The 13,343-nt window shown below is 43.6% G+C and overlaps 1 protein-coding gene across 1 annotated transcript; it reads right to left on the bottom strand.

Moving 5' to 3' along the window:
• Positions 1 to 385: 385 nt before the first annotated feature.
• On the bottom strand, positions 386 to 8,863 carry LOC135328712 (cytochrome P450 2H1-like). The gene is made up of 9 exons (XM_064513971.1): positions 8,630 to 8,863; positions 6,426 to 6,588; positions 5,316 to 5,465; positions 4,384 to 4,544; positions 3,792 to 3,968; positions 3,292 to 3,433; positions 2,809 to 2,996; positions 1,729 to 1,870; positions 386 to 1,265 (listed from the first exon to the last, which is right to left on the bottom strand). Exons 1-9 carry the CDS (start codon positions 8,804 to 8,806, stop codon positions 1,084 to 1,086), a joined length of 1,482 nt encoding a protein of 493 aa, XP_064370041.1. The 5' UTR covers positions 8,807 to 8,863; the 3' UTR covers positions 386 to 1,083.
• Positions 8,864 to 13,343: the final 4,480 nt, after the last annotated feature.

The following is a 13,343-nucleotide window of genomic DNA, read 5'->3' on the forward strand; positions in this document are numbered from 1 at the left end:
TTTACCCACTTTATAAAGGTATGGGAAGATGCAAGCTGCCATTCCTCTAGTAAATGGCACTGTGGGGGTCCCAGTATTGTTTCAGTAGAATTGGTGTATCCAGTGCAATTAGTTGTCCTGTTTTGTCACAATGGCCAACTCTGTAACTGCGGTCTGGGTTCTAATAGGTCGTATAGGGTCAGTCCAGCCTCACATTGTCACCAGGAAGGAAATTCTTTTAGATCATAGACCAGCTCAGTCTTCAAGCCAGAATACATTTCATATAAATGAATGAAATAAAATAGTCGTGTATGTACAAGTCTGGGGAAACATTTGGGCATCCAGGCTGTGTGGAGGCAGGTTATCCACCAAAACCCTTCTGTCTAGACTCTCAGAAAAGCAACAGTCCAGTTTATTACTTTTTCTTTATTTTGCAATATAAAGTGTAATTTCACAGACCTTTATTATAATCACATAAGAGGGGACCCATCTGCCTAGTCCTCAGATAAACTCCATCCCCACCGAAGGAGAGGATATATACTATGGCAAGAATACAGTGTCTGCTGAGCCCCTGAGGGTGGAAGATCATCATCTTCTGACAGGAAAAAAAACAGTTCTACACCGTTTGTGCTTACCATCACAAGCAGGTCACAAAGAAAAAAAAAAAAAAGAAAGAAACTACAGAGGAGAGACATGTACCTCAAGCAGTGTCTGGGAAAACTCTATAGTACAACTGTCACTGTTCCTGCTGTGCTGAGAGGAACAGGTGGCACAGACAGCAGTAGCAGGGCTCTGAGAGCACTAACTCACATACCCTGAGGTATGTCAGGAGGTAAGGACCCAGAGAGGAACCTGGGTTAGGCAGAGGAGGCGTGGAGGAAAGCCTGTATAGCTTTGCCATAGGGAGCTGTCTCCTCCCCTGTGCAACCACCTACTTGCCTTAGAGCTGGATACATACAAACATTTTCTTCTTTTTAGTAGGACATGTCTCTCGATAAAGAATCTAGCAAATGGTCTCAGTGTTTAGTATCTCCAGGTTGGAAAATGATTGTCGTTCAAGCAGAGCTTTCAGGAGCTTGGAGGTTGGCAACTGTCTTTACTTGGCTAACGTGGAAGGAAAGAGATCTCGTAAGGTTTTGGCGTATTTGCAAAACTGTTGATTATTGGGGAAATGTCAATGTCCTTGCGATCGATAACAGGTTTCAAAGTAAAATTCTGCAGGATGGCTGTTAAAAATATGAATAGCTCCATCCGTGCCAGACCTTCTCCTGCACAGATGCGTTTTCCTGCAAGGAAAAAGAAAAGTGAGGTGATAGTGGAATATTTTTCTAGTAACTTGTTTTAATCCCTGCTTAATGAAAGTTCAGACATCTCAGAATGAACAGGCAGCACTATGGCATTTTGGGGAAGCGAATGAGTTAACCTAGGGGCTCGGTGTCTGGAACAATATGGGAGTGCTTGGTGGGCAAAGGCCTGCTGCTGTCTGATATTAAGTTTGGAGAGACAAGTGGCATGGCTGTGGGTTACACTTCATGCAGCTCTCCTTGTAGAATCCGTTGGAGGAGCTTTTGTAATGGTAAAAGATGAAATCAACTGGAACGCCAGTGCAGGGCTTAGAGCTGCCCAGAAGTGACTCTAACAGGAGAGCACCAGGTGTCACTGTGTAGACCATGGTGACAGAGCCACTGAAATCTTCAGAGAGTCTCTAGGAGAGGATAGCCTGGGATCTGAAATAGATAGAGTGCTTACCTGCAGAAAATGGCATGAAGTAGTTGCTCTTTCTAAAGGTTCCATTTGCATTTAAGAAATGTCCCGGGTCAAATTGTTCTGGATTTGGAAATTCCTTGTTGTCATGTAGGACAGATCTTAGCATGGGGAATATCATAGTGCCCTGAATTAGCAAAGAGAGGAGAAGAAAGTTAAAGCAGAGATACGCTAAAGCAAAGTGGCATTGAGAAGTTCCCTGCATGGACCCATTATATACAGCCTTCAATAAGAAGCAGCAAGATTAAAATTGCATGAGACAAACTAATAGAACTGCAAAAGAGCCATCACAGGAAAATCTTGGGTGAGTATTAGGAAAAAACAGTTTTTTTTCTGAGCAGGAAAATAAGTTTAGGAAGGGTTGACTGAGATCAACCGTACTTGTTCGTCTCTAACAGGTAACTGGCTACGTTTTTTCATTGATGCAGTTCATTCCATAACAACTATTTTATAACAGGTAGGAAGCAGGAATACTGATTCATAAAGGGAAACACAAGCCTAGACCATTGCCAGTCTTAGTGCCTATTAATGCCTCCCCCCCCCCCCCCCAAAGCTAACACCTTAATTCTCAAAATTTTCCAGCTTTGAGATTATTTGGATTCAATTCAGTGAATTATTTGGCTTTGGTATAGGAAGAGCATGCAGCTGCAAAGTTTGTATGGGGACAATATGCAGCCAGCCCTGCAGTCCAGAGCAGGAAGCTCCAGCTCTTCTTTGCCCTCTTCCTCTCTTCTGTTGGCTTGTGTAGGCTCTGTGATCATCTCACAGATTAGCTGAAAGGGAACAGTGCAAAACTTAGCAGAGCTCTGGGCTACTGAGGTCAGGGTACCTAAGTCTGCACATGCACATGGGATTTGAAAACCCTGGTGAGTTAGGAAACTGCTCAAATGAATCTCTGTGTAATCCATAGATATTAGAAGGTTAGAAATGCTCTTTCCCTAAGCAGAAGAGCACAGCTTGAAAAGCAAGTTAAAAAGAGAATAGAACACAATGAACAGAACACATCATGGCTTTGTTCTCTTGGGGCAAGAGAGTATGACTTTTCTCAGAAGCAGTGGAACTGACCTTGGGGATAAGATAGTCTCTGAACTTGGTGTCTTTGGTCACAGCATGTGGGACATTAAGTGGAAGTAAATCCATGAATCTCTGGATTTCATGGATCACAGCATCTGTGTATGGCATCTGGCTCCGATCCGCCATGCAGGGGCTTCGGTCTCGGCCAATCACATGGTCAATCTCTTTGTGAACTTTCTCTGTTAGGAAATAAGTAAGTGTTGAATGGGCAAGTCTCCCATCCGTTTGCCTAGGCCTGTCCTGTATTTACAGCAAAACTTGGTTTTGGCACACCAGGAATATATGAATTTACTGTGTACTAATACCTTTCTACTGTGAACAGAACTAAGACTGATACACATTCCATATTGTAAATACATGTTTCCTTAGTCAAGGGAACATTGCCACTTGTAGTAATGACATGAGTTGTTCAAACTGATTCCATGATGTAAAAAAAAAAAAGAGTTTTCAGTTATTTATTCCCTTTTGTATTACCTTCTATCTCTGGGTATTTCAGGAGAATCAGAAGTCCATATCTCAGTGTAGTGCTGGTTGTCCCTGTTCCAGCAAGGAACAAGTCAAATGTGGTTCTGATCAGGGTCTCAGGGGTAAATTCTGAACGAGCATTCCCTTTCTCCTGGAGAAAGATTTGGCAAATTGTTTGAGCGCAAAGCCTAAGACACTTGTTTACAACGGAAAGTCCTGTATGCATCATACATGTTTTTAGATACATCTAATGTCCTTTTAGAAGTACAACACTCACTCTCCAGAACACCAGCAATTACAGAATTTTTACTGAATAACATCACGGACACTTTTTAAAAATTCTTAGTAAGAAAGTGGAGAGGACAGACTATAGCTGATATGCCAAGAAAAACAGATTTCCCTCTCTGTTTGCAAGAGCAGAGTGCCCTGTCATGACCGTGAGAAGATGCTGGGATTCCAAACAAACAGGGGTTTTCTTGTAATCTAAAAAGCTATCTCTGTTACACTACCTGTTCCATTTTGATAAGAAAAGCATCAGTGAAGTCTCGAGGACAGGTGGGATCCAGGGATTTCTGGTGGGCTGTTACGATTTCAGAAATAAATTTATAAACTGCGTCAATATTCTGTGCCAATTTGTGATGAGGCCCGGGTAAGTGGTCCAGGATACGTGGCATGAAATTGTATAACTGTAAAAATAAAATGATGGAAAAGCACATTCTGGTTAGTCTGAATGCAGCAAAGTTTTCCCTTAACTGTGATTATAAATTATGGCAGTTAAACCCATTTGGAACAATAGGTCTTTATTATTCAGCTGGATTTTAATGCCTTTTACAAACTTTATGGTGTCACTCTTCAAGGAGAGACTTCACTACATTTTGGTTACTTTTCCAATGATATCCTCCTTTGGACATACAATGGCAAGTCCTTAAGGAAAAAAGACTCAGGAATTGGTCACTTCACTGCCTTTTGGGCCTTCAAAAGTCTTCTCCCACTTTAGGACAGACCACCCCAATGCAAAACTAATTACATGAATAAATATTCACTAATAAAAATATTGTAATCATTCATAAATTTATTAATGAAATGAAATTTTGCACATACCAGTGTCTGTATAGCATTCTGGATCCTGTTATTTTCATCTAGCAACTCAATTAGAGTCAGAAATTTTTTGTCCTCATAGTCAAACCGATCCCCAAAGACAATGGAGCAGATGATGTTGGAAACAGCATGGACTAGGAAGCTGTCAGGCCTGAAGGGCCGCTCTGGAACAAAATCAGTATCTTGCATTCATTATTTCAATCCATTGTTCCCTCCCCTGACACTACTGGGAAGTTTTGCATCTATGCAAGACCCAGAGTCCCACAGTCCTTTGAGCAGATGATGAAAGGCTTATCCAATTTATTCTTCCCTACTTGAAGTGAAGATTTTCTTGCTTAAAAGGTTTAAGTCTTTTGTTCTGCTCTCAGCAGGACACTGGTCTGAGTGCCTTGGTCCCTCATCAGCTGATGTATGGCCCTGAGAATCCCACCAAAACCAATGCTCATGGGAAACGGTGATGTTGCAGCAGCCTTTTAGGTTTGTCTGCTTTTTCTCTTACAGAATAAACATGTGTGAAGGCTGGCTGCAGAAAGGAAGCCTGTGGTCCCTGCTGGCACTGTGCCACTCTCAGGGGAGGTAGTTAGAAGCAATAGTCTTGGCTGATATGCTACCAGAAAAGACTTTCATAGGGTGAAACCAATGGGGTTACCCTCTGCCCTGCCCTGGAAAACAGCCTATAGTAGTCGCTGTCCCCATCATCCCCTCCCTAAGAGCTGGGAAGTATTGTCTAGTGTTCAGAAGACTGGACCCAAAACCAAATGCCTGAAAATTACTTATCCTGTCACCCACTTCTTCAAGACCCCTTGGATCAGGGAGCAAAAGCAGCAGCCATGTGCCCACTTCCCATGTCATACACTTGGTGAAGCATCGCCACACCCTTCCCTATCATTGCAGGCATGCAGGCTGTCCTAGTAGCCCCAAAGTTCATGTCCTACCACGTGTGTTCTTGATCCTCTCCACCAGAAAATGAGCTTCCTCCTGGATCCGGTCCTCAATGCTCTTCTTCCCCATCCCAAAATCACGCAGGGTAGTGAGGGCAAATCGTCGGAGTTGCTTCCAGGTCTCCCCATTGCTGTTCACAATTCCTGACACACGGAGGAAAAACAGAGACTCGGTGAGGAGACAGACTTTTTTCCTCTAGTAAGAAAGAGTGACACAGTAAATACTTGGCATGCAAAGACGCCTGTCTGTGGAGTTCCACTGCAATTGCTAGATGCCCCAAACTCTAAGAAGCTCTCTGCGGTTCTGGAGGTGGCAGATCTGATCCTTCTGATTGCTGCAGGTTGAGTAAAACACAAGGGACAACGGGAAGGAGGAGTACGAAGTAGTCTGTGAGAAGGGTACTTGGCATGGTGTTCCTCACTGTTGGATGCCACAAGGCTTTCTCTAAGAGCGCTGCTGAAATAATCATTACACTACAGCGCTGTTTTTGCTTGTGGTGGAGACTAAATGCACCTGCTGAGGGGGAGGCTGGATGGAAATCCTGGGGATTCTGGTTTCCCTCTTGCTTTCTAGCCGTCTGTCTTCTTCATACCACGGAACCTGTAGTACACGCTGGAATAGCTGTTTACTTGGATAGATACCATACTGGAAACTGCCCTGCTGATTGAGCCCAGGGCCTGGTTTTTACTGGCAGAGCCTGTGTTTAACTTCTCTTTCTTGTGCTTTGGAATTTGACTTTTGCTGATTCCTTAGCGGTTTACGTATTGCTGATATTTTTGGAGATGGGAGAGTAAAAGAAAGATCTTACAGGCATACTTCATGAACAAAATTTTGGGCCAGAAATTGAAGACTGCTGCAAAAACAAGGAACTCAGCAAAGCCGGCCCAGGGCCTTAAAAACCTTTAGTGTGAGCGTGAGTATGGAGTTCCCATTTACTCAAGGATCCAAGTAGACAGTTGGGCTGTTCGTCTTTCATTCTTCTTTTTTTATATACCTGACGGTAATAAACAAAGTCCCCACACTGCCTCCTTCGCTGCCTTTGCAGCTGTTTCCTGAAGCACTGGAAGCATCGGCCCTACATGCTAAGATTACCCAGAACATACCTGTGCCCTGGAAGAATTTGTCAAACAGCGGTAGAGTGCCTCTTCCACTGAACTCATCTGCCTGATCAATCAGAGCTTCTTTCACAACGTCATAGCCATACAGCACCACAACCTCTTTGGGGCCTAAACGTACTGTGAAGACAGGACCGTACTTCTTGCTGAGCTGTAGGAAAGAACACAAAGAACACCACAGCTGAATGTCAATCAAGCAAAAAGAATTTCATAGCAAGGAGGTCTGAGACACTGAGAGGTTTCATAGCAAAGAGGTCTGATTGTTGAGACATGGCATTGATCAGCAGCAGTGTAGAGATCTTTAAACCGTGAATTACAGCCAGAGGAAGAGGGAACAGTCATACAAAAAACAGGTGGTAGGAGTGGAAAGGATGAGGTGTCAGGTCCAAATCCCACAAAAAGAAACAATTCTTCACGGGGCCTTCAGAGCAGTCTGGAACTCTTTGCTGCAGGGTGGATAACAACAGTTTACACAGGCTCGAAAAGCAGTTAGACATGGTCACAGAAGTCCATGAAGGGTTTTCAAACCCAAACACACCACACTTGTCTTTAAAAGCTCCTGGGCCACAGATCTCTGGAAACTGGAAGAGTATACCAGGGAAGAGTCTCTGACTCCTCGTGCTAGTCGCATACGCTTTTCCAGACATCTGCTTTTGGCCTGCAGTTGAGAAGAGGACATGGACTTTTGGTCTGACCTGGAACACCTTTTCTTATGTTCAGTCTTTAAGAGCAAGCTAGATAAAGTCCTATTTTTTTATAGTAGGAAACTGAATAATCTCGTGCTCTAAAATAAAGCAGGATGCTTAGAGGGTGCTCATGACTCAACATGCAGAAGCACTGAGGCAAAAAGGAGCTCATATGTGTATGTTTGCTAATGCACGCAGTGATGCTAGCCACCACGACATTTTTGTGCTGAAGAAGTGAATGCTCTGAAGCAGCTTTGTCAGCCTTAACACTTCATACAAAGGGTCTTTTGTCATTTTTTAAGCTCTGGAAATATGTGGATACCACACCACCATGACCGACAAAATGTCTGTTCTCTTACGCACCAATCTGTAGAACTGCTTAACAATATCCAGGCTGGAGGCACATAGTCATTGTACTGGAAAAATTGGGATTATGCTTTGCTCAGCAGAATCTCAGTCACTGTTAAGGATTTGAGAGAGAAGAGTTGGAGGCTCAGTATAGGCTCAGGCATATTTAACCTACAAGGGTTACTTGTGCACACCTCTGGGCTCTCCACAGACATTATTGTTTGAGTAACGATGCTTCTGGTATCAAGTTGCCATGTGGAGGCAGCTAAATGAAGGCTGAACAATAGAGGCTGAAGTAGATTGCTGACAATGGTACTCAAAAGCCTTCTATTACACGACCTATTGACCAGTGCAGCTATGTTACCGCTTGACCCTCCCCCTCTCCAAGTATTCATGGTTGGCAAAATACTACAATGCCACCGTGTTCCACACTACTGGTAAAACTTGTGGATTTGCTGGGCCTGTAGGTGAAGCCTAGAGCTTCTCGGCTGGTCTGGTTTCCCAGGGATATTGGGATTTTCCCCTGAGCGTTTTCACCTAGTGGAGGGCACCTCCGTTCAAAGTGTCTGGAAGCCCAGAGACCCTCCTCCTCCATCCACCATCCTCCCCATGCAGTCACGTAAGTAACAGGTGCTCCAGCAGAACTCCCAACACACAGGTTTTGCTTGACAAATATGTGCCATTAGCTGGGAGAAGAAATGGGCAGCACACCTCACCTCCAAACTTTCCTGCTTCATTCACTGCGTCCACTCCCAGGAGATCACGTCTATCTGCTAGGAAGAAGAGGCAGCAAAATGGAGTGGGGGGTCCTCCCCAAACCAGGGCCAGGCCATGTTGCCAGAGTGGTGTGGAGTCGGGCACAAGAAGAGTACCACAAATACTGCAACAGCATCAGTACCTTGACTGCAAAGCCATTGCAAATTGCAGTACTGCCATGAGGCCAGCAGAGCACTCATCATTATTATGATTAATATAATAGACAATATACAGATTTCAGAAGGACACATTTCTGAGAAAGTTTTTTTTCTGTTTTGAGTCTGACATTTGGTTAATGCAGCTTTGACATTGTCTGTTGCATTAAGCTGAGAGCCCATCTGCACTGGACTTCATTTTAAATGCAATGGAGACAACATAGGAAGAAAAGAGGCAATCCCTTACCTTCTCCAGGTTTTCAGGCACGTTTCGTGGGTTCAGATGGAACATGCTTCCAATGAAGGGGAGTGCAATAGGGCCAGGAGGCTGCTTCCCTGTTCGAGATTTACTTCTCCACGCTGAAAAGAGAAGGCATGAGAAACAAGTCATCAAGAAAATCGTGGTCATTCCCAGGGGCTCCATGGTGGGCCAAAGAAAAGGTGTCAAGTTCCAGAAGAAACTGAAGTTGGACCTGCAAATCCATTGCTATATATATATGCTCTGGCACTGAAGCACTTGGAAAAATCAGCCAATGGCACCTCTCTGTTTCCGCTGAGATAGGAGATTACTTATTAATCTGCCCAAGATAAAAATGAACAAACTAGGAATGAAGCAATTGTTTACATACGCTGGCTTTTACCTCTTTGGTTTGTGTTCCTTTCTGTAACATAGAAGAAAAGAAATCAGCTTCTAGTGCTGTCAGAAAAACTTGAAATACTTCTTTCTCCAGGACTGGCAATGTTAAGACCTGGAACAGTCCTTGTGACAACTGGGACCTGTAAATACAGTAATGCTGTCCTGGTGTGTTCCTCTACAGAATAAAGGTAGCGGATGGTACAGAGCCAAGATACATGACGGACCAGAAAACAGAAATGTTTAGAGCCCGCTGCAATGTATATGTCTAAACTCTTGCTGTTTGTCCTCACGCATAGGGTAACGTCTGCCAGTCACTCTAGTATGTGACCACAGTGGAGGGGGGCACTGTGGTGGAAGAAAGAGCATTATCCCGAGTTCTTAGGTATTCCACCTCCATTTCTGGAATGAAATTACACAATTGTACTCACACGTGCAGATTTTTGACTAATAAACTCAGCTCGTCCTGGTCTGCTGTTTTAACCAGACCAATCACATTGTCTATAGCATTTGCATTGCCACTGAGGAGTTCACATGTTCTGCCTGAACCACGGAGTCCTGCAGCAACCTGCAGCGCTTACATTTCAAGATGTCTCTAAAAACTAGTTGAAGATGATCAAGGTGCATTTATGGGCAAATGCACCATGATCAGAGCTTAGCAGAATGATCAGTTTAATGAATATTAAAGAGTTAATAAAACATAAAACATGAAATGACATATTGTTTCCCACGCCTCATCCTCATTGGAATCCAAAACCCCTATAAACAGGGGTGAGTGCAGAGGGCTTTCCACCCCACTCTAGGCTCTGCTTGCACTCTGACTGCTCTGTGGCTCTTTGCCTCAGACACGTGGGTCTCTGGCCCTTTGTCCTTTCCCTGAGACACACCACTCCAGAAACAGCAGCACAGAGTGGCAGTACGGTTTGGAAAATCAAAGGAGAAAATTATAGAAACAGAATAGCTCTAAAAAGTGATCTCACGTAATGGCATAGCCCAGTAAGGGGCATTTCTAGCAGGAGGATGGTCTTTCTTCATCATGGTGATGCCATCTCCCCATGACTGTACAGAAAGTGAGGCTATGGTAATTTCCTTAGCACCACACAAGAAACCACTAGCATGTTACAACGCAAATGTTTGTGGGAGAATATGCTATTGGCTATTTGTCTCATCAGCCTAGTCTTCCAGTACAAGTTCACACAGACAGATTTACATATTTTCTTACCATCGGGGAGGCTTCCGTTTCTGGATGGAGAATATTTTAGAGACCTACATTTAGCCTTTTAGCTTCATGTTTACAGGTATTCATGTCTGTCAGTAAGGCTTCTCCAATCAAGCCAAAATACATCAAATGAGGTAAAAGCGTTCATCACATTTCCTGACTCTATAGAGTAACTGAGGAAATGTAAAGTAACTTGAGAAAGGAGGAGTGAGCCAGAAAATGGAAGGAAATGAGGAAACGGTATTTACTACCCTACAAGTCAAGGAGCAGTGCACAGAGCACAGGACAGGGTGGAGGGCACTGCCGGTGAGGGGTGCTTCTCTGAAGGAGGGGGTAGTGGCAAGCTGCTAAGTATGCAGTGGGGCTGCGAGTACAAGCATGGAGACCGAGGAGCACCAGTGGTTGCCTTCACCAAAGACCCCAATGCATCGCTGTGCTAAGGCCAACACAGCCAAACAGGGACACAGGAAGAAGGAGAATTTGCAGGCTTGAGGAGGAGTTTCTGGAACTTTATTTTCTGCTCACCACAGTGGAAGTCAGTCATGAAAAACTCTGGCAGGGACAGAGACTATTAGGACTACAATACTCCACTACTGGGTAGCCACTAGAGCAGCTCTGCTGTACCACAACACCATACCCTGATGGAGGTGGCCCTGATCGCTTCCCTGGCAATAGGTATTTGCCACTTTTGTTCTGCAGGATCACGGTGAAAGTTACTCATGGAAAACTCTGGCAGGGACAGCTGAACTGATACAGCCTGATCTTTCATGACCTGCGTCCCCTGAGGGACAAGACCTCCATGAACTGATGAGCAGATTAGGGTAGCAGATAAACAGACAGTGCTTCTTTGGCAGGACACAAGCAGCAATGGCTTGGAAAGCAACATAAAAAAATGAACTTATGAATGAACCAAAGCCAGAGTTCACAAGATTAAAGCAAAGAGCTGTGTACTTCATGCTGAAGTGAGATTTTCTAAGATACTCCTTGTATTTGAGTTTCATTTAATGTTTAATAGTGACTGATTCAGAGGCCACATGGCCCATTCTCTTCTGTGGCAGCTGTCGTCATTCAGGTCTTCATTCTTCACCCCACCACATAACCAAAGCATGTAGCAAGCTTTTCCATTCCTCTCCACTGCAGGCTTAATGCATGAGACCACTGGGTGAACAAAGCCCAGGTAAAGACTCCTCTGCTGCAGCTCTCATTCCTGCCTCCTTTGTGAAAGGTGGCTCAGTCCGTCCTCAAAGCAATCGTCTTCTGCTGTACATACCACCCTCTCTAGCAATGACAGTGCCTAATGCGTTCTCTGTCATAAAAATGACAGATGTCCACCATCATTTGGCTTAAACACAGTTGGACTAGTGGAAGAGGCTGGCATCAGCTGTGATTTATTTTTCCTCACTTGGAAGATGTCTAAAAATATGACATTTCAAAAAAACCTGACAATTAAAAAAAAATAAATCTACATTTGGGTATTTTCCCCTGCCTTCCTCCTGTATGACTTTCAAATAAAGAGTCATTAACCGACGTAAATCTCCCAGTAGCGCTAAGGCAAAGTATACACACTGATCCATATGTGGTACAGTACAACTAATTCTGTTAGTGTTCAATAGCTGAGATGATACTGTCACTGGAGGCAAAACAAAGTACTAACAAGAAGCTAAACAGACACTTTGCACAGCCTATACGATATTTCACAAGGACTTGGCAGGAAGGATATTTGATTTGTCAGCACAAATGGCTTGGTTAAATGTTTCTTAATGAACTCAGTTAATCCAGGCATCAGCTGAAAGGATCCAACATTAGACTAACAAAGCAGCTTTTATTAAAAAGCATGAGCGCTTTCAGTGTACCTTTTTAACGTACCATAACCTCTTTCATGATACCTGGCAATGTAAGGTACGTTGAACCCTCAGACTAAAAGTTATTTAGGAGAGACTGTTATTTATTATTTGACTGCAAAGGAGAAGGGTGCAGGGACAGGCACCCTTGGGTGCCCTGTCAGGGGGTCCCGTCTCATTCCTTATACCTGGCCTGTGGCAGCCACGACGTGCCACTGGCAGACGAGGGATTTACAAAGGTCAGGGAGGCATTTCCGACACATTTTCCTGCCTGCCATGACCACTGAATGTCATTACGCGTTAAAGCAGGAACACTTGAACTACAGAGTGGACTGCTATGCCCCGAACTCCCTTGACCACAAGCACAGATTGAAAAGCAGCAAGCAAATATTCTGGGCTTTCATGAAAGGAAATAAATCTTATCTGGTTAATGATTAAGAGCAATTCAAATTGAAGAACAAACCTAGATGACCTAATGCAAACAAGAAAAAATACACAGCAGTCTAGCTAATTTATCTAACCATGGCATACAAATTTAAATAGGATTTTAAGCTACTTGGCTAAGGTGTCGGTTTTTCATTTAATTTTCTAGTGATATATATGGAAATTTGTCATCTATTGGCTTCCTGGATGTTCAGCCTTCATTTAATTCTACGCTTGCCCCATCAGTGTGTAAGCAATAACCTGATAAATTGGTTCTGGCTGCACTGGCTTCAGTAAATTTTCAACAAAAAAAGAAGAAGAATCAAAAGAGCAATACAAATTCCCTTCTTTACATGCTTCTTCATTCACCTCTGTCCATTTTTTCCTTAACATCCACTGACAAAAAAATATGGGTCATTCCTCATATCTCAAAATAACAGGCTCCATAGCTAATAGGCCTACATCTTATCTGATTGTCTACACCCCCCACTACAGTTAATGGAGTCAGACAGGAATGTCTTGGGGTTGAATCACAAATAAGGTGAACTGCACCCTTGAAATACTCAGTTATGATCATCCCACTGATGACTATAAGGCCAGAAACTTCAATATTTGCACTGAAACATTTTTGGTTCTAAAGGCAGCGTGCAAAACCAAAGAGAAACCAAGAGAGCCATGTCACTTAGGATAACCTTTGCACTTAGCCACTTTGTCTATCTTCATTTAACAGTCTGGCAGCAGACTGTTACTACTGGGAGTAGGCCCTAAAGGAGAGTTGTCCACATCATGCACCCATAGCCAATGGTGCTCACAGGAAGAAAAAAAAAAAACAAAACACACCCTT

The sequence above is a fragment of the Dromaius novaehollandiae genome, chromosome 6 (genome assembly GCF_036370855.1).
Source record: "Dromaius novaehollandiae isolate bDroNov1 chromosome 6, bDroNov1.hap1, whole genome shotgun sequence".
In the NCBI taxonomy this organism is placed as follows: domain Eukaryota; kingdom Metazoa; phylum Chordata; class Aves; order Casuariiformes; family Dromaiidae; genus Dromaius; species Dromaius novaehollandiae.

Bases quoted from the DNA above. Each gene is read 5' to 3' on its own strand.
- LOC135328712 (XM_064513971.1), bottom strand. From the start codon at position 8,806: ATGGAGCCCCTGGGAATGACCACGATTTTCTTGATGACTTGTTTCTCA. The intron at 6,589-8,629 runs GTAAGGGATTGC...TCTTTCCTACAG, and splicing joins TGCCTGAAAACCTGGAGAAG to CTCAGCAAGAAGTACGGTCC. The intron at 1,871-2,808 runs GTCAGTTCCACT...TTGCTAATTCAG, and splicing joins GAGACTATCTTATCCCCAAG to GGCACTATGATATTCCCCAT.